Below are 24,512 nucleotides of genomic sequence, written 5' to 3' on the forward strand. Positions count from 1 at the left end.
AATGCCGTGGTGCTTCAGGGAACCAGGCTGCGTGCGCACCTGGGTTTTTACAGGGAGGACAGGTTTTAGCTTTAAGGCTTAGGAGATTTGAAAAACCCTGTCCCTGCCACCCTCCATAGGCCCGTAAGAACTGTGTGTTCCTTAAGGGCAGGGACAGACTCCTGCCACACATTTTTGTTTTTTATTTCTTCTTAAGGTACTGTCTGTGGTGCCATGGACCAATTCACTTTGGGACGCAAAATATGACAACACCTTGTTTATTCTGCAGTGTTGCAAAATAATGTGTGTACTGGATAAAATTTTCCAGATAACTGGACTGTCACCCTTTGAGAATTGAATAGTTTAAAATGAAAATGGATTTGGAGTACATTTAGTTAGTAAATATGGTAGAGAAGATGAACTGTTCTTTGTGCAAGTCCATTATCATGAACATGTATTATTTTACTGGCTGGATCAGAGATGTCCCCAGGGCCTGGGGAGAAGAAAAGGACTCTTTGAGCCTCACCTTACAGTCTTGGAGTTCTAGTCTCCTTCCCTTGGTTTACTGAGTTCTAACTCTGTGTCCCTTTCTCTTCACTGCTGCCATTTCTTCCCAGGATCCGTGTAATAAGGTTCACTGCCTTTTTCAGTCTCGACTATTTTCTTTTTCGCCAGTCATAACCCAGAACAAAACTGAGAGAAACCAGATAGACTTAACTTTTATGTATATTACTTGGCAAACATGCTCTTGCCAATAGAGTAAAGAGCATGGGTTTTATGATAGCTACAAAAATCTAATTCATCCTTTCTGTCATTATGTGAGGAGAGGGACTTTATATCAAGTGGCATTCTATTTTGTACTTAGAAAAATAGGTGTTTATCTTGTTATTAAAATTAAAATTTGCTTTAAGCAGAACAAGTCGATTGGACCTCCAAAACAGATTTGGAACCATCCATTTCTAACTTCCTCTTTGCTACCTTTTAAATCCAGGCCAGTATTATCTTCTACAGACTATTAAAACTGCCTCTTACGCAGACGTAGAGAATGGACTTGAGGACACGGGGAGGGGGAAGGGTAAGCTGGGACTAAGTGAGAGAGTGGCATGGACATATATACACTACCAAATGTAAAATAGATAGCTAGTGGGAAGCAGCCGCATAGCACAGGGAGATCAGCTCGGTGCTTTGTGACCACCTAGAGGGGTGGGATAGGGAGGGTGGGAGGGAGACGCAAAAGGGAGGAGATATGGGGATACATGTATATGTATAGCTGATTCACTTTGTTATACAGCAGAAACTAACACACCATTGTAAAGCAATTATACTCCAATAAAGATGTTAAAAAAAACAGAATTAAATGTAAGACCTGAAACCATGAAACTTCTAGAAGAAAACATAGGAATAAAGCTCTTTGACATGGGCAAAAAAAACCTGCCTCTTAATGGTCTCCCAGCATCATCCTGGCTTCCTTCCAACCCACCCTTCACACGATAGTCAGAATGAGCTTCAGAAAATGTAAATCTCATTATTTCACCCCCATGCTCAGTGGCTTTCCGTGTCAGCCTCACCTTGCATCACCCTCCCTCTCCTGCTGTGTTCTCCGCACTGTCCTTCTCTCCTTGGCCATGTTCCCTTAAATCACAGACCTTTGCAGATGCTGTCTGCTCTGCCTGAAATGCTCTTCCCTTTGTTTTCTCCACAGCTGGGTCTTTCCATCCTTCAGTTCTCAAATTAAACGTCACTCCCTGACCACTCTAATTAAAGTAGATATTCACTATTATTGTCTATCTAGAGTAGAGGTGTGTGGATAGATATATGGGAGTGAACACAAAGTATGAAAATCTTTGTATCACATGCTAACACCCATCAGATAGCATCCACCATGGATGAACATTAAATAGTGAGACAGACAAGTGACCTTGCCAGTTGACTTCAGCTCTCTGTCAACAGCCACTCCAGTGCTGTAACAGAGAGCATATGAATGAAGTGGCCAGAGTGGCAGAGATGGAGGCTACACATGAGAACAACAGCATGAATTGCATTTACCAAGGCTGATCTACTGCTGAATATCCAACATACCAGCAATGAAGACTGATGCTGAGCTTCCAATATGGCACCATTGCTCAAGAAGACCAATTAGTCACTTGGTGAGAAGTTGACTATATCGAGTCCCTTTTGACTTGAAGAGCCAGTAGTTCTTTGCCTCAGGAATAGATGCATAGTACTTCAGATGTAGGTTTGTCCTTTCTGCTGGTAGGACCTCAGCCAGCACTACTATGCAAGGGGTAGGGTTATGGAGTGTTTGTTCTATTGGCACAGAATCCTATATAATATCACATCAAACCATAGCATTCACATTACAGTAAATGAGGTGAGAGATGGGCCTATGACCACAGGATCTATTGGTCATATCACATACACACCACCCAGAAGTGGCTAGCTCCCTAGAGCTCTTCTTGGAGGAAATACTCCACAAGGATGGGGTGTCATCTTCCAGTGCATGCATTGAATCAAAGACTTTTATATGGTTCTATGTCCTCAACAGGAAGAATGCATGGGTCCAGGGATGAAGGCTGGAAGCAGGAGTGGCCCTACTTCCCTTCACTGATAGTGACATGCTGGGAGACTTAGTATTTCTCGTCCCTGTGGCACCGAGCTCTGCAGGATTAGCAATTCTCCTCCTCAAAGAGGGTACACTTCCACCTGGGGCATAGCAAGAGGACCATTGAATGATAAGCCATGTCTGTCGCCTGGGCACTTTTTAGTCCTTGCTTCCAGGGACCAGCAGATGAGGAAAGGAGTCACCATCTTGGCAGAGGTAAACGACCTGATCATCAGGAGAGAGTAAAGCTGTTGTTACACAAGGGGTCAGGGAAGAATACATGTGGAACCCACTTAGGGTTCTTTTGGTATTTCCTTCCCCACCTGTGACTGTAAATGAACAGGTACAGCAACTCCATTCTGAGAAGGACATCTGTCTTAGTCTGTTTGGGCACAGACTGAGTGGCTTACACAACAAACGTTGATTTCTCACAGTTCTGGAGGTCGGGAAGTCCGAGATCAGGTGCCAGCAGCTCCTGTGTCCGGTGAGGACCCTCCTCCTAGTTTGCAGATAGCCACCTTCTTGCTGTGTCCTTACATTGTAGAGAGAGAAGACTCTCATCTTAGCACTAATCCCATCATGGGGGTCCCATCCTCATGAATTTATCTAAACCTAATTATCTCCCAAGAGTCCTACCTCCAAATACCATCTCACTAGGGGTTAAGGCTTAAGGGGTGGGGCGGGGGGGTGGGGAGGACAAAACCATTCGGTCCAGGGCAACATGATGACTGTGGCTCAGACCCTTTGGAGATGAGGGTCTGGGTCAAGTCACCTGGAAAGCCACTGAGCCTGGCAGAGAGGGTAACGGAGGAAGGAGAAAATGAACATCAGTGTGTCTCCTAGACTAATTGCAGCGATGGGGCTGAAGTTTATCCACTACACTACTCTCCCTTTTCTTAGTTTTCCCTCAGGGAGAGAGGCCCACTGGAATCCTGGAGAAGATATTCTGTGAGTGTATGTGAAGAAGTGGATTGGAGTGATGCAAAAGGTGGGCTGCGGCAGACGCAGAGATGAGTGACCCAGTCTCTCTTCAAAGACGGCCTTGTGCGGAGCTGTGGGGAATGCAGTCAGCAGACGCCTCCAGCCACCAGCTCCCTGACCCCCTCAGGGTCTGTCCCCGCTGCAGGGTCACACCTTCCTGAGGTCACGCTCTTCCTGGGCAGCTCACATCTGGTGACTGAGCAAGGCAGGTGTGCAAAGGCCTGGACGTCTCTGCCCAGTGTGGCACAGCTCTGATGGGCATACCTTGCCCCAGAGCTGCCCACCATGTTGGGTGAGACTTGGTCAGGCATGCATTACAGTCTGGCTTCTCTTTGCTCAATCTTCTTTCCTCCCCCTTCTTTTCACTGGTACTGATCCCTAATAAACATCTTACACCCAAATCTGTCTCAGCATCTACTTCCAGAGAACCCAACCTGCTACAGGCTATATGCTTGGAGGGCAAAGGAGGAACTTGCTAACTAAGTAATGTGGAGCAAGTCATTTCACTCTCCTGACCCTCCATTTCCTCATCAGTAAAATGGAGATAGCAACCTTTGCCTCTCAGGGTTGCATGAGGCTTAAATGAGATCGAGTGTGTAAGTCACCTGGCACAGTGCTTGGCAAATAACAGCATATAACATTTAAAAGGGAAGCTTCCTGGGAAATGGACAGCTTCCCATGCCGACACAGCTTTGCGGGTGCTCTGTTGAAGAGAGAGAGCTGAGTGTTCAGTTTTCTGGCCAATTCACTGATGGTAATAATGATGGCTACGTCTTACAAGGCGTACACTGTGAGCCCGGCACAGGAGTGTCTTCATATACTAACTCATTTAACCCATAAAACAATCTGGTGAGAAGGTGCTGTGCCGGGTCCCATTTTACAGATGAGGAGACTGAGGCACAGAGAGATGCTCACAAACTGGTCTCAGGTCCCAAAGACTGGAAGTGAGAGAGCTGGGCTTTGAATCCAGGAACCTGGCACCAGAATCTGTGCTCTTGCCCACGAGAACATATATTGTACAAAGAACTTGACGCAGAATAAAGTAATCCTGCCTCTAACCTCCCACTTCTCCATGACACCCTTCCAGAACTAATTTTTCTGAATAGGAGAGAAGAGCTTGAGGAAGATGTCACCTGCCTGCTGATGAGCTGAAGTTCATTAATCCTTTTTGAAGCCTTGAGGGAGGGAGACATCACCCGTGTCTCCCTGGGGCCAAGACGCCCACCAGTAGGAAGTGCTCTGGCAGAGCGTCTGAGGGCAGGAGTAAGACGTTGACAGTAGCAGCTTCCTTGCAAAATTTCAGGTATTCACAAATAATTAACTCAGTTTTTTCAACACGTCTTTATTTGCTTAAATTAACAAAATATAGGTTACATGCTATTTTCAGGTAAACTGCTTTTTCACTGAATCAGAAAGCAATATTCACAACTTGGGTTGCTACGCACTTCGAGTTTTATTTTTAAATAGCAAGCCAGAATTCTGTACAAAATCAACATTTGGTGTAATGTTGTCCAAATATGTGAAGGATTTTAAATGTTAGCTCTGTTACATTTTGTTCCAGCAAAGCAGACAAAGATCATAATTCAAAACACGATGTTAATATTTTATTAAATGCCCTCAGGGCTTAATAAATACAGTATGCACATTGGGCTGTCTCATGTAACTACTCATATACAAATATACCAGTTACCCTTCTGGGGTCATGGAAAGTCAGCCTCAGTCTCATGGCCAGTGGGGAGTCAAATTTTTAAAAAGAGAGAATGAGTTGAAAGGCAACAAGAGGGGGTAATCATAGGCCGGAATAAAAAGGATAAAAGAAAAATATGCCAGTTGGCTGGGTCAGTTGGTTGGTTCAAAGACAGTGGTCAAAAGCCTGGAAAGCATTTGGTAGTGACCTATTTTCAGAGTGTCACAATGTGATGGATTTCATGCTATCTTGGTCCTGGGATTGCTGATGACCTTGGATGGTTTCATCCCTTAATTCTCTTGAGGATGGCCTCATGGCTTCTCTTTCAGACTTGCATTCTGGTTAATTAGCTCTAGGCAAGGTTGGCCAACCCTTCCCTTAGCTCTGCACTTAACGCACAGGGCGCCCATATAATTTATCACCCAAACTGGAACACTTTTGAGAGTTAAGGTGACACTCTTAGTAACTACCTGGGGACAACAGGTATAAACCTGGGTTGTCCCAGGCCAACCAGCGTGTTGGTCACATACAAAACCAAGGTTTTAGCCTTGGTTCTCAGAAGGTCAGTGCATATGAACCAGTGGGTTATATCTAATGAAGTCTCTCACATCCAGAGTCAAGAATGAAAAACAGGCTTTAGAATACATTCCATAACAATTTTTTATGACTTTTCCTAGACCCTTTTCTCTTCCTCCAAATGAAATTTTACTTGGAAGGCTAACATAAAACAGATGGAATTTGAGCCGCTCTGAGTGAAGTGGGGATGTGGGTTGAGAATTTTCCCTCCCCTAGCAGCTCTAGAAGGGCCTAAGAGGGGTCTCTTGCTTCTCAGCACACAATGTGGAAACCAGCATTCTAGACCATACTCTTTCCATCTCAACATTAACTTGTTCCTCAAACACTCCCACATGATTCGCTTTGGGTGGAAAAGTCTACAGCTTGCTACTCTAGATTTTCTAGTTCCTATTCCAGCTCAGCACACCCAGAACAAACTGGAAATCTGCAGCCTTTGTAGCAGGTCCTCAACACCTTGCTGCTGAAACAATGAATATGTAACAGGACCCTAGGAGGAGGCCTCACAGGACACTCTGCCAGCCCCTGAGTGATGTCATCAGAGGCACTGATGAACTGTATTAATAATAATGGGTGGAAGGCAAATTGCCCCTATGAAGATCTGGATGGGTTCTTGGCCCAGAGTCGTGCTGGTAACCGCAGAAAACCACACTCTTCCCTCCACCATCCCCTTTGCAGGTGCTCTGACCTTGGGGCATAGATGGCAGTAGCCAACCCAAGCAGCTGTGGCACGTTGTAGTGGTGGTGAGGCTGGATGAAGGAGCCTTAAGCAAGGCAGCGGGAGGAACGCATCAGGGATTGACAAAGCGCACGTGTGACTGATGAGAACTAGATGAGGCTGACGGGGAAGCACCCTGGCCAAGAGAAAAAGCCAGCATCCCACAGGCAGAGATGGGCCGGGTCGTCTAAAGAAATGTACTGGTAACTTTGGGAGGAGAAGAAGCAAATAATGAACAGTACCTAGCTCTACAAATACGAGTTGAAACTACCAAGGGACAGTTTTTACATAAACACAGACACAGTACCAGAGGGTCACTGCTTATGGTCAGTCACACATATGTGACATCCTGTCAGCACTGCTTTATTTGTCAGATGCCGGTGCCTAAGGGAAGCCTACCTGCGGGGCTCGACCCACCCTTTACAGTCACTACCACTCACTGGACTCATGATTCACGCATCTAGGAAGAAATAATTAGTCACTATAGGCTGGCTATGTATTTTTAAACATTAAGTGACCATAAGCATCACAGGCATCATTTCTAGTACAAAAAGTGTGTGTTTATACAGTGTGTGTGTGTGTGTGTGTGTGTGTGTTTCCTCTCGTGAGGCTCTTACAGAACATGTAAGAAGGCCTAAGTCAGCAGTATGATTTCAAGGCCTCCTGCTTTCTATCTTAATGAGTCTAAAGCCAGAAGCTGAAATATTTATGGAGTCCCTGGGAGGGGGTCTTGGGAGCCACTATTTTAGCCTAGTCAATCTTTCTCAACCCTGGCTGCACATAAGAGTCATCGGGGGTAACTTGGAAAATAACCAGTGCTAGAGCTCCACTCTAGACCAATTAAATCGGTCAGGCCCCAGCATTGGCATTTTTTAAAAGGCTCCCTGAGATGATTCTAATGTTCAGGTAGCATTGAGAATACAGCCCAGAAACTCCTTTACTAGTGATTAGCTGATGGTTATTCTAATACTCTAAATAAGTTAGAGCTTAAATTTCAGGGAGAATTCCTCCCCCCCCCCACCCAGCTCCAGCACTGAGGAGAAATCCACTGCTCATGGGGTGACAACTCTTCCTGCAGCTGCTTTATGGGGCATGAAGCCTCGAGCAAGGTCTCCAGGAGGGAGCTCTGCTCAGGACACGGGGTTAGCCTGCAGATGCTGAGCACCGTCGGGCCATCTAAAAATATGCTCCAAATGCCACATCTGATGAAGGTAGCGGAAGCCAAACGAGGCAGACCCAGGCAGGAATCTAAGTATTGCTGGTTTTTCCTTAGTCAAAATTCTTATTCTCTTGAAATGTTATCTTACATCTGTAGCAACTACTTGAGAACATCCTCTTCAATAACTCACCCTCCTGTGTCATTTCTGGCGTTTTTTGATTATTTAATGAAGCAAATTTTAAAATATATACAACTACTAATATTTTCATCTATCTGGAAAAATATTATACCATTTACACATTCAACTAAAGAGTCATTAATAAGGTAACATGTCAAGCACCATATTCTTGCAACTAGAAAGAAATTTACCGTATTAGTCAATGGAAAATATAATTTCTAAAAGCACCTCAGCATCAGCTTACAGTTAGATGTCTAGAAGAATATGTACAGTTTATTACACTGGAGATCCATGAAATAACATTGAAGAAGACCTTGCAAGTGTGTTAAAAATCAAGGGCCCAATGCATGACCTGAGAAGCACTTACATGACTGAGGACGCCCCTGCTCATTTAGTCTGAGCCACTTGTAAAGATTCGTGCCCTTCTCCGGTCTCCAGCAAATGAGAGCTCGTGCGGAAAGCTGTACTCGCACAGCCTAGTGCTTATTTTCCAAGTGTAATTTTTCAACCGTCCACTTAGATCCCTAAAAGCACTTCTTGTTTTTCCATTTTCCTCTCCAGTAATTCTTTTAAACTCTCATCTCTGTGCTTGAAGTACAAGTAATCAGAAAAGGAGGGGCCCCGCCGAGTGCTCTGCAGGGCCCGGAGGCCGGGACACTCGTCTCTGCGGGCAAACTCTCTCTCCTGGCTGCCCTCGGGCCCGGGGCTGTCCCGGCTCTTCGGCTGGAGGTTCCCTGGCGGCGGGTCCCGCTCCGCCTGCGCCTCCGCCCTGGGGCCCGGCTCGGGCTTGGCGGACAAGTCCTGGGGCGCGCAGAGCGGCGGGCGGCGGGGGCCGAGGCCCGGGCTGTCCCGCTCCGCCTCGTAGCAGTTGTCGTCGTCGTCCTCCTCCTCGTGGCAGGAGCTGCCCCTGGCGCTCTCCCCGTCCGACTGGAAGGCCGGGCCCTTGGCGCGGCGCTTCTGGGACAGGTCGAAGGGCTCCTCCTGCTCCAGGCTCCTCAGGCCCCCCGCCGTCTGCGCCAGGGCAATTCTCCCCCTTCCAAAACCTGCCGGAGCAAAGGCACGTTCAGGCCCCGGGAAGCGTTCAGGTCGCTGGGTGGAACCTAGGGCCGGTTAGTGTAGCTTGCTTTTGCATTTTAGAAATAGATAAATCCCCAGGAAGGCTGTAGAGAGATGGGCCTTGTCACAGATGGAGTCTACATCAGTAGGACTCCTTTCAGGGGAATTTGGCAACATGCAAGAAAAGCTTTAAAAATAAGCACACCTTTGACTTAGCAGTTACACTACTGAGAATTTAAACTATGAAAACAGTCTGGCAGATGCACAAAATGTATATGTAAGGATGCTCATCACCATGCTTTTAATAGTGAGACTGTGAAAACAATGATCAATTTAACAATAGAGGTTTGTTTAAATAAATAATAGTACCTCCATACAATGAAGGTATTATGTGTGTAGAAGGTAATTCTGTGTGTAGAAGATGTAGAGACCTATTACTGACCATAAAAGGTATTCTCTATATACTTTAAGTAAAAGAAATATATATTTATCATATATATTATTTATCATATATATTAATAGTGTAGATTCTATTTTATATATCAAAAAATATCTGGAAGGACATATGCCAAAATCTCAAAAATGATTAACTATGAGGTGATTTTTACGTTTTCCTTTTCACTTCGAATATATTTCTTTTTATTTTAACAGTGAGCACATATTTTACCATAAGAAAAAAAATAAAACAATAATAAAGATATTTTCATCTTGAAAAAAACCCCAGATATTCCATCTGGGACCAAGGGGGCCACCCCATAACTGGGCCCCCTAAGCATAGACAGAGTAGGGAGGGCGCAGGAAGGTCCTCTGAGGAGCTCAAAAGCCCTTGTGTCCCACCACAAGGGTCCTTGCTGTTGGGCACAGTGATGTAAGAGGGTCTCATTTTTAGTCTCAGTTTGAAGGCCCTTGTAGGGATGGACTTTTCCGCAGCCAACAGGCATGTGGTAGGGCTCCACCTGATTTGATCTTGGAGGTGTCTGCCCATGGTAAGCCAGCAGCCAGGCCCTGAGGACCAGGCGGGGAGGACTGAAGAGAGGGATAGGAGGGAGGGGGCTGGAGTGCGGCCAGACCCTGCTGCACAGGGGGAAGCAGGCTTCTGGGGTGGGGATGCACAAAGGAAGCCGATGTCCAATGCTGCCTGCTTTATGGTGGGGTCAGGCGATGAAGCTGTCTGTAGCTTTAATCTTGTCAGGGGCACAGGGAGGATCTTTTTAATCTGGGTCATGATTTTTGAGCCGTTTCAAAACCTAGAGTGGAGAAATGCTAACACCTTTTGTAGTTGAAAACATTAAAATTGTTGAAAGTCTGTTAAAAACTTTCAAAGCAACTCTCTGATATACGGTGATGCTCTTGATTTTTCCAGAAGGATGATGGTCTTTAGGTGACTGTTAGGATATGAGTATCCATATGGGGTAAGTCCTGGTGACCAAGTCAGGCTTTCAGATGGAGGACTGTCTCCTCATCACCTTCTATGTCTCTAGCCCTGGTGACTGAGCATACTTCACCTATTCTGGAAAAATCCAGGCCTAGCTTGGGAAGTAGCTCAGGCAACTAGAGATGCAAAGAATGATTCAGAAAAAGAACATTCTCAGGGAAATAAAGTGCTTTTGTTTTTTAACCAGAATTTTTTCAGGGCTTTTGTACAAACTCCAGGCCTTGTTTTATGATGATCACAGTTTCTTCTCAACCAGGAGTCACCATAAACTCAGTGGGCGTTTGAGAAATCTGAAAGCTACAATCATTTCGTTTCATGCTGGGTGTGCATGCGTGCATCCTATTCATGAATACGGGTGCCTAGTCGATCACCTCTTTTGTAAAAGGGTGGGAGAAGCAGCAAACATGAACAAACCACCCATGTTTTTACCCAGTGCAGTAAGCACTGGCTTGAGCCACAAATTCTTGAGTTAGAATCTCAGTTCTGCCTTCAGACTTGCTGTTTGACCTTGAGCAGTTTATGTAACACCTCTTGGCCTTGGTCTCCATTTACATAAAATGAGAATAACACAGTCTACTTTGTGGAATATTGGGGACGAGCAATAATATCTAAGTGCATCATCCTGTGCTTGGATCATATGTGAATCGGAACATGTCAGCCAGTTAACATGATATTGTAAGTTACATATATGTGTGTCTTCTCTCCCCACACACAGACCTCCCAGAGGGCGAATGAAGATGGTCTCATTCCCCTCGTATCTGCCATGGCATATAGCACGCTGCATTGGACAGAGAGCATTTACTGCCCATTTATTGAAGGACAACCTACTGAACCCAGTACATGTGGAACATAAACTCTTCACTGCTAAGGAAGCGACCGAGAAGATGAAGGAGGCAGAAACTTTCATCAGTTCAGTTAGGACTCAGCTAGGGACACTCAGTGCTCTGCCTGTGGGCCAATCAGCCCTACCAAGCAGGAAAACTGTCCTTGCGAGTTTCTGGTTGTGAACAGATAGACGAGACCTAGCCTGCTACAGACACACTTCTGCTGACGGCAGAACTTGCAGACCTGCCCCTTAACGGCAGTGTGATAAAGAGGATACAATAAGGCTTTAGAGTCAGAAAGGTCTGTGTTCAAGTTCTTTTCAGTTGAGCAAGTTAATATTTCAAAGCCTCATAACAGAAGTTCCTCCAGCCTGGAGTTACTATAAAGATTCACAGAGACCAAGCACCTGCTGCAGGGTCTGGAACAAAGAACTAATAGTGGTACCGACTGGCATCATTACGATATTCTAATCTACTCCCTAAAATTCACTTTTACTTACTACCTTCAGATATCAGCTTTACGTTTGTTACAGTAACACTGCCAACCTGCTCCTGCTACTCTGCTGTGGTCTTGAAGATTATGCTCCCTTTTATGACGGTAAGAATAACCCCCCAAAGTAAAGCTCCCTAAAGGCAAGTTCAGCTCCCATTTGTTACTCACGGGCCTGGAAGGGTGATTACCTTGAGAATGGAGGCCCCGCTCCATGACCCCATGCTTCACTTTCATGTGGCGTGTCAGGTTCCCCTTCAGGGTGAACTTGCTGGGGCAGTAGAGGCACTTGAAGGGTTTGCTGTCAGAGTGCAGGTGCATGTGGCCCATTAGGTTGTGCATCCGGTTGAATTCCTTCCCACACAGCTGTGAAGACAGTGATGAAGAGAACACAGGTTACTCAAAGGGGGGGACCCTGCCCAGGTGACCACACCCAGGCCTGTGTGAGGATGGATGTGTTGCTACTTTGTTTGGATCTTGGCATTTTTAAGTTGCTTCCAAAGAAACTGTCCCCATGGAAGTCAAGGAGGGGCTGGATTGAGCCCAGGCTCAGAGGTGGAACAGGTAGGGATGGATTCATGAGATTTTATTCCCGTTGTATTGGGATTTTTAAACTCAAGGTAAAAATTGCAAAGCTATTAAAGCTTCTTTTGAACGCAACCTTTTGGAAAGGAGAAAAGCTGCTCTGAAAGCAATTGCTCAAAGTGTGCTTCACTTGAATGATAAGGATACGATGACTTGTTTAATATTTATGGAGCGTTTACAATATGGAAGGCACCGTCCCAAGTCTGCCATGGAATATCTCATTTAACCCACATCAGTCCTATGAGATGGGTGCTGTTCTCATCCCTATTTTACAGATGGACAAACTGAGGGATTAAGAGTAAAGACTGGCCAAGGCGCACAGCTGGAGCTGGGATAATAAACTCAGGTCCTCGGACACCAGAGGCCACACCGTCAATCACCACATCACACTGTGTCCCCCCAATACAACTCTTCTGTTAGACTATATCAGGCAATGCTTTTCTAATTTTTAAATTTGCTAACTTTGGGGATGGAGTTCAGAGTTAAAAGGAAGGAGTGTGTCTTTTCTCTGGGTAGAGATCTGAAGTACTGAAAATATCATCCTAGGTATACAAAAAGCAAACATATTTTATTCACTTTTTAAAAATTTCTATTTCCATCAAATTGCAAATACATGATGGACCACAGCAGTGGTTCTCCAGCTCCTTTGGGAAGAACAGAACTGCCTTTTCAAAGGCAATGTGTGCAGATGCAGATGGTGTAAGACAGAAGCAGTTGTTCTGCGGTGTTTCCCTTGCTTTTCTTGTCCCCAAGCTTCAGCAGAGCAGGGTTTGGAAACTCCAGCCCTTCCTTGACTGTGCTGTGAGGAATGCAAAGAAGGATTCTGTGTCTGTGCTGGGACCAGAGCATTAAGGGAGGAACATTCTCCTTCCCTTTTCCCTTCCCACCCTCAGAGGCCCATGTCATGAGGGTAGTGATATGAAGCAAGAGGTACCCAGAGAGAGGATGCGGGGTACGGCATCCTCCGAAGCTGACACCGGTCTTCCTTTCTCACCGAGAGATGTTTTCAGGGCCATCGTGGAGGTTCTGGGTTGAACTTTTATTAATGAAGACAGTGTTTTCTTCAGGTGGCTATGGAGGTGAGAGCTGAGCTGAACTTGGAAGAATGGGTACACCTAACAACTGTGACCTTGGGAGATTAGCCTAAAAGAATGCGGGGCAGTAAGAGGAAGCCATCCTGGGATTACAGATTTGTCACAGATAATCCATGCATGGATAATAAACGGCTGGTTCTGTATTTTTAAATGATTCCTATTTGGGGGTTTTACGTACTTTTTCCCTTTTTACTTCCTTACTAGCGAGAATGAACTCAGCACACTGGTACCCCACACTCAGTATTCAGAGCACCCCTCACCACATTCATTTGGAAAAGGTGACCCAAGAGGGGAAAAGCTGAGAGAGTGGGTCTAATTTAGGGGAAAGTATGGATACTTGCTTTCTCTTTATTCTCAACCGAGACAATTTATAAAGATATATCAGCCTGTGGCTCAGTTTTGCCCATGTGTGAGAGTTCTGGTAGAGTTCTCTTTATTAGCTTAGTTTATCCAGTTCTCCATCCTGGCTAAGAAAAAAAAATTTGTATCTAGAGCTTCTACATTAGGTATTTCCAGTCATGGGTCATTCTGGAAAAGATATATCTCATTTGGTTTCATGGGACAGTTCTGATTATTTGGAGCAATGCTGCTGCTGGACTTGCTGAGCTGAACAGTCCTTCATTAGACTGCAGCATCTCTGAAGGCTCTGCCTGCCTTTTGGCTTTAGTCCCTGCCTAGCACCAGGCTTGACACATGATAGTTCCTTAGTAAGTCTCTGTGGAGCGAGTGAAGGGGTGAAGCACATCGCAGCAGAAGATCTGAAAACAGCCAAAGCCATGGGTAGTTAAGCACAAGACATGTAGGTGGAGGGGAGATAGAGGTTGGAAGGTCAATTAGGCCACTGCACTAGTCCAAGCCTGGATGGGTCTCATGGTCCTATAGGCCAGACGGACAGAACTGAAGGAAGAAATGAGTGCCTTCTTCCTTCAGTGACTTCCATGGAGGGTGATATTCCACTTTCAGTTATCGTCTGTGGTTGCTGAGGTATTAGAAGCTGGATTGGTCTGAAAGGGTTTTATAAAGGAGATGAAATTTTAGCCTAACCTTGAAGAATATGTGGAGTGCCTTTTGCGTTTGTTTTGACACAAGAATAAAGTCTCCTCATTAAATATTTTCAGACACTTCAATCAACCTTAAACTACAGGCACAGTAACTATTACTATTGTGATAATGATCCACTGCTTGCTGCTGCTGCAACTGCTGTAACTTTGGGGTTAGAGCAGATCCTGTAATTCACCTGCCTGAGGTCGCAGCTCCCTTCCCCCGTCACCCTACCTCCACCCAACACGCATGTGCACACATAAAGAGGGCTACTTCTGGGTATTTTCCAGATTCTTCCTCAGCCTCAGAAAAGCAACCTTTTATGATCATCATAGCTGAGTGTGTGTTTTCTACTCTAATGCTTTTCTGGATCAATTCATTCAGTACTGAACTTCCTGGGACATTTTAGTGGTATATGGGGATATTAGGATGTTTTATCATTTTAATAAATGATATTGTCTCCTGAAGTCAAGGCCTACAGCCTCAGGGAAGAAGATCCACTGCGGAACATGACTGGTCAGCTATATTATCTGATGTGTGATTGGTAAAGAAGACTAATTTTGTTGCTGTTGATAAAATTTAATTTTTATATACCAGAGTTACCCTTCATGGTTTATGATAGCCTACTGATAGCCAATGGAGAGCTTTCCCAGGGCTAAGCAATAATGTGTCAACCCTGAAAGATGTTTAGGGCACTAAAAGGTGTCCCAGGTAGTATTCAGAAACATAAGAACTACCTTCCTCTTCTCTGAGGCCAACCCCAGTATCAAGCACAGGGCTACACACATAGTAACACTTAATGAATATCTAAGTATATGGTTAGGAAATAAACAACCAAGTCAGGAAAAATATCACTTCCTTATGCAAAAATTCCACAAAGCAGCCATCACCAACTCTCTCTCGTGCCCCCTTTAAAGCTATACACATTAGTTTGCAAACCAACATCCTCAGTGGCAGAAGGATAGAAACAATTAACTCAGGACCTGAAGTACTTGGACACCACTCACATCTCAGTGGTTGGTACCCTTAGCTTCTTCCTCTCAGCCTCTGACCCTTCCACAAAGCCCTTTGGTCCTTATCCAGAACACCTGGCCTCTTCATCCTTCTCAGAGGATTGTCCTCACATAACTATACACAAATGTATGGATATATTTTGTGTCTGTGAAATTTGGAGAGGTCTCTCAGTCACCATTAGTGAAGACAGGCCACAGAAGGAGGATTGGGGCAATTAAAGATGGCACCCTCAGGTGGGGTTTGAGTGTGAGCTCTAAGCAGAATCCTTGTAGTAGAGGAGAGGAGTAGACGGGAAGGAAGGAAAGTTGGGAGGGAGCATCAAAACTCTAGTTTCTTCTCCTGGGAAAAGCAGTCATCTACAAGGCCCCCTTTAATCATGAGCCATGCGGCTAGGAGCTTGCCCAAGTCAAGACTTGCTGAATCACCTGCTGCCAAGGTCTGTGGAGATTAAAGGCGGGGTGGGTATTGGTACAGGAAGCTGCTGGAGTGATAAGGAGTCAGATTTCATCTTGCAGGTGGTCATCTCAACCAGTCCAGCCCTTTTGAACTCTCAGTTGCTCTAATGAGCAGTATTAGTGTGCTTCTGACATTAAATATCAGTTTTTCCACCAATACCCACTTTTATACCTACTTTTAAAGAGAGAGGTGGAAGTCTGTTGCTTACTTCCCTGGTGGCACAGTGGTTAAGAATATACCTGCCGGGCTTCCCTGGTGGTGCAGTGGTTGAGAATCTGCCTGCCAATGCAGGGGACACGGGTTCGAGCCCTGGTCTGGGAAGATCCCACATGCCGCGGACCAACTAGGCCCGTGAGCCACAACTACTGAGCCTGCGCGTTTGGAGCCTGTGCCCCGCAACAAGAGAGGCCGCGACAGTGAAAGGCCCGCGCACCACGATGAAGAGTGGCCCCTGCTTGCCACAACTAGAGAAAGCCCTCGCGTAGAAACGAAGACCCAACACAGCCAAAAAAAAAATTTTAAATAAATAAATAAATAAGTCAGGAGCTCAAAAAAAAAGTTAAGATCTCTAATATGTAATAAGGTCATAAGATAGGCAAATTAAATATATTTAAAAAAAAAAAAAAAAAGATTATACCTGCCAATGCAGGGGACATGGGATCGAGCCCTGGTCTGGGAAGATCCCACATGCCGCGGAGCAACTAAGCCCGTGTGCCACAACTACTGAGCCTGTGCTCTAGAGCTCAAGAGCCACAACTACTGAGCCCGTGCGCCACAACTACTGAAGCCCCTGCGCTTAGAGCCTGTGCTCCGCAACAAGAGAAGCCACCGCAATGAGAAGTCCGCGCACTGCAACGAAGAGTAGCCCCTGCTCGCCGCAACTAAAGAAAGCCCACACACAGCAACAAAGACCCAACGCAGCCAAAAATAAATACATAGAGAGAGAGAGAGAGATGGACCTCAAAACGTAATAGAAAATTGGAACAAATGTTTTGGACTGTCCTTTAAAAATGGGTTGCATGGATCATTAGGCTTTGAGATGGTAGAGCAGAGAGGCAGTGGGGAGACCCCAGAGGGATACAGAACTTGCTCCATTTTCTCTTCTGTAAAATGTTGATGATAATTTTTTTTTTAATAAATTTATTTATTTAATTTATTTATTTTTGGCTGTATTGGGTCTTCGTTGTTGCACGCGGGCTTTCTCTAGTTTCAGTGAGGGGGGCAACTCTTCGTTGCAGTGCACGGGCTTCTCACTGCAGTGGCTTCTCTTGTTGCGGAGCATGGGATCTAGGCATGCGGGCTTCAGTAGTTGTGGCTCGTGGGCTCTAGAGCGCAGGCTCTGTAGTTGTGGTGCATGGGCTTAGTTGCTCCGCGGCATGTGGGATCTTCCTGGACCAGGGCTCGATCCCGTGTCCCCTGCACTGGCAGACGGATTCTTAACCACTGAGCCACCAGGGAAGCCCCTCCTATGAAGGTTTTTGATTCAGGTAAAGGGATTGGCAAATAGTAAGAGCTCATTAAATATTAGCTCTTATTACTATCATTATCATGTACATTTTACATTCTAGAAATGGTAAGTTCTTTGTGGATAAGGGTAGTGTCTTTTTAAACCAAATTATGTGGAAGGAATATTAAGGAAGGACCTCAATATTAAGGTATTGAGTAAATACCTGCCAGGTTACTTGAGGCATAAGAGAAATGGAAGCAGGTGTGGCTGACGCAGCCCTGGGAATGTGGATGCAAAGAGAAGATTCATCCTAGATTGCAGGCTTTGGGGAGCCTATTATCTGGCTCTCTGATCCTCTGTCAGCCCTTTAAACAGCTGGCAGAGGCCCTGTCCCCTTATCTTCATAGAAGCTCCTAATTCTGGCCTCCCGACGCCCCTTCCCTCCCGGGTCCAGGCAACTTCCTGTGAGTCCCAGAGACAGTGCTGACAGCCAGAGTCACAGAGAAGTCTCTGTGCACAGAGGCAGAGTGATGGCAGTGGGCAACCACTGGGCTGGGGCCAGAGGCCCACAAAGCCAAAAAGAGGCACGCTACCGAGACTGTGATGCACCAGGAAGCCTGTGTTTCCCTATTCTGAGAGGAAAGGTCAAAGAGCTGCAGCCTGCAGCCTCGGAGAATGGCCTCCGCTAAACTGCCCTTCCCTTACATCCTTCTCTCTCTCTCTCTCTCTTTTAATAAGAAGGGTGTTCCTTTCCTCAAAGGGAGAGAGAGAGGGAGGGAGGGAGAGAGAGACTGTAAACTGTCCAAAAGGACCGTGAGAAAACAGGAAGCTTTGAAAAGTACAAGAGAAAGCAAGATGAAATCTATTTGCAGGCGGGCCCCTGGGGACATGCGGGGCATTGTTAAGCAGGCAGTTCATACAGCTATATCCTTCCTTCTGCTGAGGAGGGCTTTGCTGCCAAAAGGCTGCTATCTGGTCACTGCCTTAACCCCCTCAATGCCAGCCTAAGAACCCTGATCCCAAGCACTGGGCCCCTACAAGTCCCCACTGGGTTTCTCCCCTGATGGAGCATCCAAGAGCTGGAGGGGGAGATGGAGCCAATTTGGCGGAGGCGGGGGGGGGGGGGACCCTTTTCAGGGAGACCTCATCCTTTTCTATCTGTTCTTGCCTCAGCCTTCAGCCCTCTGCTTCGGGCCAGGCTGCAGATGACCTGGTGATTCATAACATAGGCAGCTCCCGGCTTCACCCATCTCAAAGGAGAATTTGTCCCGGAAATTCTGGATGACTGCTTTTCCTGGACAGGTTTCCCAAAGACAGCAGCTGGTTCTTTGCTATTATGGAGTGTGGCTGCTACGAGGATAGCATCCAAATCAACCCCCGCGTGCTTACGCAGAATCTGGGAAGCATATTTCTGAAACATGGCTTAAGTCTACAGGCGCAGGTCTCTGGAGAAACTCCAGCTGGCTCCAAGAAGCAAGCAGTCCAGAAGTCGAGCCAATAGCAAAAGAACCCAGAAGGGCAGTAATTTTTTTATAAGAAAAAAAAAACCAGAAACCTTTCCTCTCCTCGAATTTTCCATCCTATTGTTAATGCCTAATCCCGCAGTAAACGAATGTTTCTGTTTGCTGTGGACAGCTGTTTCCACTGAGCCAGGGCCAGAGAGAACCAGTTCATGTGGCCACAGCGGGAGGGATTTATGTTAGGAAGAATTTTTAGTGGTGAGAATCCCAGGAAATTAGAATCTGTTACTTGAAGACTCTCCCTTTTTTTTTGGCAAGTTTTGGGGTAAAGGAGATGGCGTCAACTCTTGGAATATGGCTGGAGCAAGGTCTGCCTCTTTTTTCCAGCCATGTCAGTCACATAAATGGAATAACCCTTCCCTGTTACCGCAATACAGCTCGGGTTTAGTTGTCTGGGCCCGTTCTCCAGCATCACCGTGTAGCCAGCCATCCACTCCTCTCTGAGGGCTGTGAATTGCATGGTGATGAGCAAATGGCCCTCTGTTCCTCTCCCAACTCTCAGACCCCAGGAACCCCTACCCAGGGCCAGATTTCCAAGAATACAGCACAACATGAGTAAGAAGCAAAGTCCACAGGACACCATCTGGAGATGGCCTATCCCACAGTGGGATCTGGAGCTAGTTTATAAATACACAGGGCCCCATTACATAATCTGTAAATTCAGACATGCTCTAAAATTCCTTTGAAATGAAGAAGGGTGATGGTATGAAGAGGACACCAAGCAGGTGGCACTTTGCAGGGAGATGGGGACGAAGAGAGGAAGAACCTGGCAGTATGTTCTGGCACTCGCCAGGGGGCAGAGGGCTCCTGATCGAGGTGATTGACACCTGTTCTTATTTCAGGAATATCTAAGAATGGAGAGGGGCCACCTAAGTTTGACAAACATACACTTTAACATCCAGTTCTTTTTGTTCAAATGATACATACTGCCTTCTAGGCAGCCTCTGACCTCCTGTGGTCTCCTGAGAGAAACTGCTCCTCAGGAAGAAGTGACCTTTGCAGATGACCAGTCCAATTCCTGTGCCAGGCCCAACTCCCACTGGAGAGTTAAACTGTATTCTATCACAGCTGGCATTTCACGCTACAAGCCCCTCTCTTATGGGGTTTGATGGTGTGACCAGATATCTGGAGCCTTATCCACCCTCAAGGAGACGTCAGATTGAGTTTCTGAACTGTGTAGTTGACCAGCAGACACCCTTTGAACCATGTGTGGTGCGCTATCACTGGGGTGAAGGGAGGCCTGGCATCATTGGGCCCGTCATGTCCCATCATGTCCCGTCTCTATGCACTGGTACCAGAGAGAACCCTCTAAATCCTCAAGGACCACTTGGTCCAAGATCCTCCAGGCCCCTCTGAGGCCCTTGAGGTAGAGAAACAGGACTGCCTCTGTGCCCCCAAATCACACACAGCTGGCAAGCCCTTTTCCTGCATTGGCTCTGCCCTGACGTATCCCTCTGTTTCAGAGATGTTTTCTGCCTGGTTTAACCACTACTGCTGGCCCTGAATTGGTGAGGTGGAGGAGGGAGTCGGCTGGGCTGGATGGACGTGGATTTTTAGGGGACTACAAACTATGCAGTGGCTCCTGAATATTTTAACGACTTTATGTGCCCCGCCACCAGCTGATAAAAATACAGTTCATGCTCGAAGCCCAAGAGTAAACTCAACACAAGGAATGAAGAGGGGCAATGAGCCCCTGGTAGCACCTCTACTGTAGGAGACAGTAAACCCCCGGCAGGCGGGAACAGCTCTGTGAAAAGTGAAGTGTTCAAGGGACTCAGTGAGGCGGAAGGGAAACCAAAGGCGTGTCTAAAGGGAGACACAAGAGCTGGTCTGTGGAGTCCACAGGGTCCCGCAGCCAGGCCTGGCTTGACGGGTGTGTGGCCTGTGTGGTCACACGAGGCCCTGAACTCAGGAGTGTCCCGGGTTTGGTGTTACGCTCTGCTTTCATCGTCTTGAAATTCTGAATAGCATCTGAACAAGGGGGCCCCGTGTTCATTTTCCACCAGGCCCTGCGAATTACGTACACCATCCTGCATGCAGCTTCCTCCCCCTTCAGCTCAGATCACTCAAGATGGACATACATTGACTTTCAAACCGCTGGGAACTTGAAGGAAAGGAGGGGAAACACAAGTAGGTGGCAGGAAAAGGGCTGGAGGGAGACCCCTCCCTCCCCCACCTCCGGAGAATGCCCACACAGGTCTAGGGAAGCTCTGGCTCCTGACCCCTCTCACCCCGTCCAGGAGTGGCCAGCACAGGAAAGAAGTCAGCTTCACAGGGGGTTCCTTCAAGTGGGGGGACATGCTGCTGAGGGATTAAGGCAGGAACGGCCCCTGGAAGCAGGGAACCCTACTCCAGAAACAGGGGTTGACAAAGAATATCATTTGGACCCCATCAGACACGCAGGACAGAGAGAAGGCAAATCCGTTTCAAACAGAAAGGCTCTAACGATATCTGAACGTGGTGATTTCCCTCTGCTTCCCCCTCAGCCCTCTCCTCGTGACTGAGGTGTCACTTGCCAGTACCTTCCTTGAATTAAACTGCCCAATCCTGAGCAGGCTTCCTTCTCATCTTAGGAGTGGAGAAGAGAAACAATGTGGGGAGGGGAGCCAGCCTGGGAAGCCTGAGCATTTCTGCGTCATACCCGTCAGTGCCTTGGGCTTTACAAATCTCCAGCTCACACTTTACCTTAGCGCATGAAGTAAAAACCCCACCAAGTTAATGTGACACAGAGATTGTAACGAAGATGCTCCATCATATTCAGTAATAAACGAGAAGCACTTCAGCTGACCTTGCACACAGTTGTTCCTCGGCCCATGCAAGCATCTCTGAGGTCACCTGAGGGGCTAGCCTTGGAATCTCTTCCATCCCCTCCGGGAGACCTGCCCTCAAATTACAGTGCCCAGTCCAAGTGTCAGGAGGGCAGGAGCGGGGGGAGTGGGAAGGGAAGGGGACAGGGCTGGAAGCTTCTCTGACTCCTCTCTGTGTTCTACTCATTGGCTTGTAAGGGGAAGAGGGCTACACCTGACTGCTGCTTTCTAGAGCACCAGCTCTCACACCACCTTCATCCTTTAACGACCTCATTCCCCAAATGGGCCTTCCACCCTCAGCGCTCCCTGTACTGGCTGTCTCCACGCCCTGTGCACTGATTCCGCAGCGAGACACACAGGGCAGCTCCTAGGGCTCAGCTGAGCACAGCTACGGTGGAGAGAGGCACAGAGCAGCAGATAGGCCTGGGCTTGGCCGCAGACCTACTCTGAGTCGCAGAGGTCCCTCTGATGAGACTGAGTAGAAGGTTCCCTGGAGATTCTTCCTGCGCATTTGCACAGCCCTCTGAGCCCTCCCTCTCCATGCTCCTCCCGGGCAGCCGCCCACCTTGCATTTGAAGGGCTTCACGTCCGAGTGGACGATCATGTGCGCCTTAAGGGTCTGTTTCTGCACAAAACTCTTGTAGCACAGGTGACACTGGTAGGCGCGGATGTTGGTGTGGATCAGCACATGTCTCTTCATGTTGGCCAGCAGCGTGAACTCCCGCCCGCAGATCCCGCATTTGTGCTCCTTCACGCCCTGGAAGGGGGCAAGAGGCAAAAGAACCGTGGTTAGCAGGTAACAGACTTTCATCAGGACAGCAGTCTTTGCTTTTCTCTCTGCCACATAAATCCACGAAGGATTTGGTGAAAGATGTTGAGTTCCAAATGGTGTGGCTGTAGCCTTGTTAAACTACTATTTTCTTGAAAAGTGTTGATTACGTAATCCTTTTTTTCTTCTAAAAACCATAAACTAGCCAGACTGTTAGAGGAAAAGAAAGCTACTGCTTTTGTTGTTCCTGCTGCTGCTGGGGTTAATTCTATGGTAACAGTTCTCAGGGATTAATAAAATTTTGGTAAGAGCACCATGGAATGAATGGTATGTGAAATGAGTCTAATCCGGCTTTCATGATAATGAAAAAACAAAACCCCCTAAACTGATAATATCATTTCCCATATGAAAACCAATGTTCTCTTGAGTTCTCATTAATGGACTTGAAAATCCAAGAAGAACAACTCACATCCACACTTCAAAAAATTACAACTCGATAATCGCCACTTGAGATGGTCCCCTGGGCTCCCACGGGCCACAGTGGCCTCTATGTGATTTGGCTATGGAGCCTCCTCCAAGTCGGCTTCTGTCCGACAGAGCAATTTGGCAGAGGACAGCTTTCTGAATTAGGAAACGGGAAAGAAGAAGATTTTCTAGTTCCCTTGCTGTATGTGAAGTGTTTTAATACTTAAGCATCAATGCCCTCAACTGAAAGCATTTCTAGGGACTCACGGCGTGAGTAGAGCATTACCTAATCCTGACTAACCAGTGCTTCTCTGAAACGGCTGTTGCAAGAAATCTTGACCCAGAATGACTTTTTGGAAGGACCCAGAACCATGGTATTAAAACTAAGGTTATTACAGGTTTAGAACAAGTCATTTAGCTAACAACTGTATCTTATAAAACCCATATGGCCTGATATTCATAGTGACCTAAGGCAGGAGGGGTTCCAAGGTTCCCTCTGCCTATATTTTCATTTCTTTAGTTTGGGACATGGTAAGAGAGTACCACTCCTCAGTTTAGGTGAGCCCATGGCACTAAAGGGTGAGTTTGGGTCTCTGCCCAGCTGTTTACTGGCCGCATAACCTTAGATGAGTCCCGCAGCCTTTCCTGGTGAAGGCTTCCTCATCTCAAGTTGAAGGGCTGGGACATGAGACCCCGGGGGCTCTTTCTAACTGGAATACTGTCTAGTCTAGATGATTGCAGATGAGTATGGATTTATGCTAATGAAGAGATCTAAATTTTAATGTCCTCCTAAGAAGATGAATTTTTAAAATGTGTTGCATATTCAAACAGTGAGTTAAAAAGTATTAAATTAATAAAAACTATTTTCTTGATGGGTTTAAAATTTACTTCAGTATCTTTCTTCTCAAGATTGTCCCTATACTTGGTTATGATCTAGTTAGTACCTACTTATCACTGTTTTTGGAATTCTCGAAAGAGAATTCTGTGAACAAAGTAAAATTCACACGTGGGCTGGCCTAGACCTCAAGTAAATGAGAGACTGGACACAGCTTTAGGAACAAAGGGAGCTGCTGTGTCTTTAATAAGATCAATGAAATCTCAGAGAGGGGACCTGCGGAGCTGCTGGGTGAAGGAAAGGACGGAGTAGTCTTGATAGTTGTGTTCAAGAGCTCAGGTGCTAGAGACAGAGATGCTGGGTGACTTTTCCATGGCTTGGTGTCTTCATCTGCAAATCTGGAGTAACGATACCCATAGGCAGCTCTTACAGTTGTTGAAGAGGATTAAATGAGAAGTAGAGAACCTGGCACTTAGCAAGTGCTCAGTAAATGCTACCTCTCACTGTTTGCTGACTCCTTTAATTAAAATGCTTTTTGCTTCCTAATTCAAACAAGACCTATTTCAGATACCAGGCTGTTTTCTCCATTTTGAGTTCATTTTCTACCATCTTACAGAATTTTTATCTGTTCTAAAATGCATCTCTGATTCCTTTTCCACACATGTAGGAGTCCCTGAAATTAGCACATGGCCCCCCTGGTGGCTGACTCTCAGTTCAGGCTCTTTGTTGATGGCTCCTGCACTAGGCGGGCACCTCCCCTCTGGATGCATCTCAGGTGCCTTTTGCAGGGCAGCCGT

At 46.5% G+C, this 24,512-nt stretch overlaps 1 protein-coding gene across 1 annotated transcript in view; it reads right to left on the reverse strand.

Moving 5' to 3' along the window:
- Positions 1–5,067: 5,067 nt before the first annotated feature.
- ZNF366 (zinc finger protein 366) overlaps positions 5,068–24,512 on the reverse strand; it is a 67,341-nt gene continuing 47,896 nt past the window's right edge. The window contains exons 3-5 of the mRNA XM_061189342.1: positions 22,212–22,403; positions 11,874–12,048; positions 5,068–8,920 (exon numbers count right to left, since the gene is read on the reverse strand). Coding sequence (XP_061045325.1) covers positions 8,394–8,920; positions 11,874–12,048; positions 22,212–22,403 — 894 coding nt within the window. The 3' untranslated portion in view covers positions 5,068–8,393. The remainder of the gene's footprint in view (positions 8,921–11,873; positions 12,049–22,211; positions 22,404–24,512) is intronic.

The sequence above is a fragment of the Eubalaena glacialis genome, chromosome 4 (assembly GCF_028564815.1).
Source record: "Eubalaena glacialis isolate mEubGla1 chromosome 4, mEubGla1.1.hap2.+ XY, whole genome shotgun sequence".
In the NCBI taxonomy this organism is placed as follows: domain Eukaryota; kingdom Metazoa; phylum Chordata; class Mammalia; order Artiodactyla; family Balaenidae; genus Eubalaena; species Eubalaena glacialis.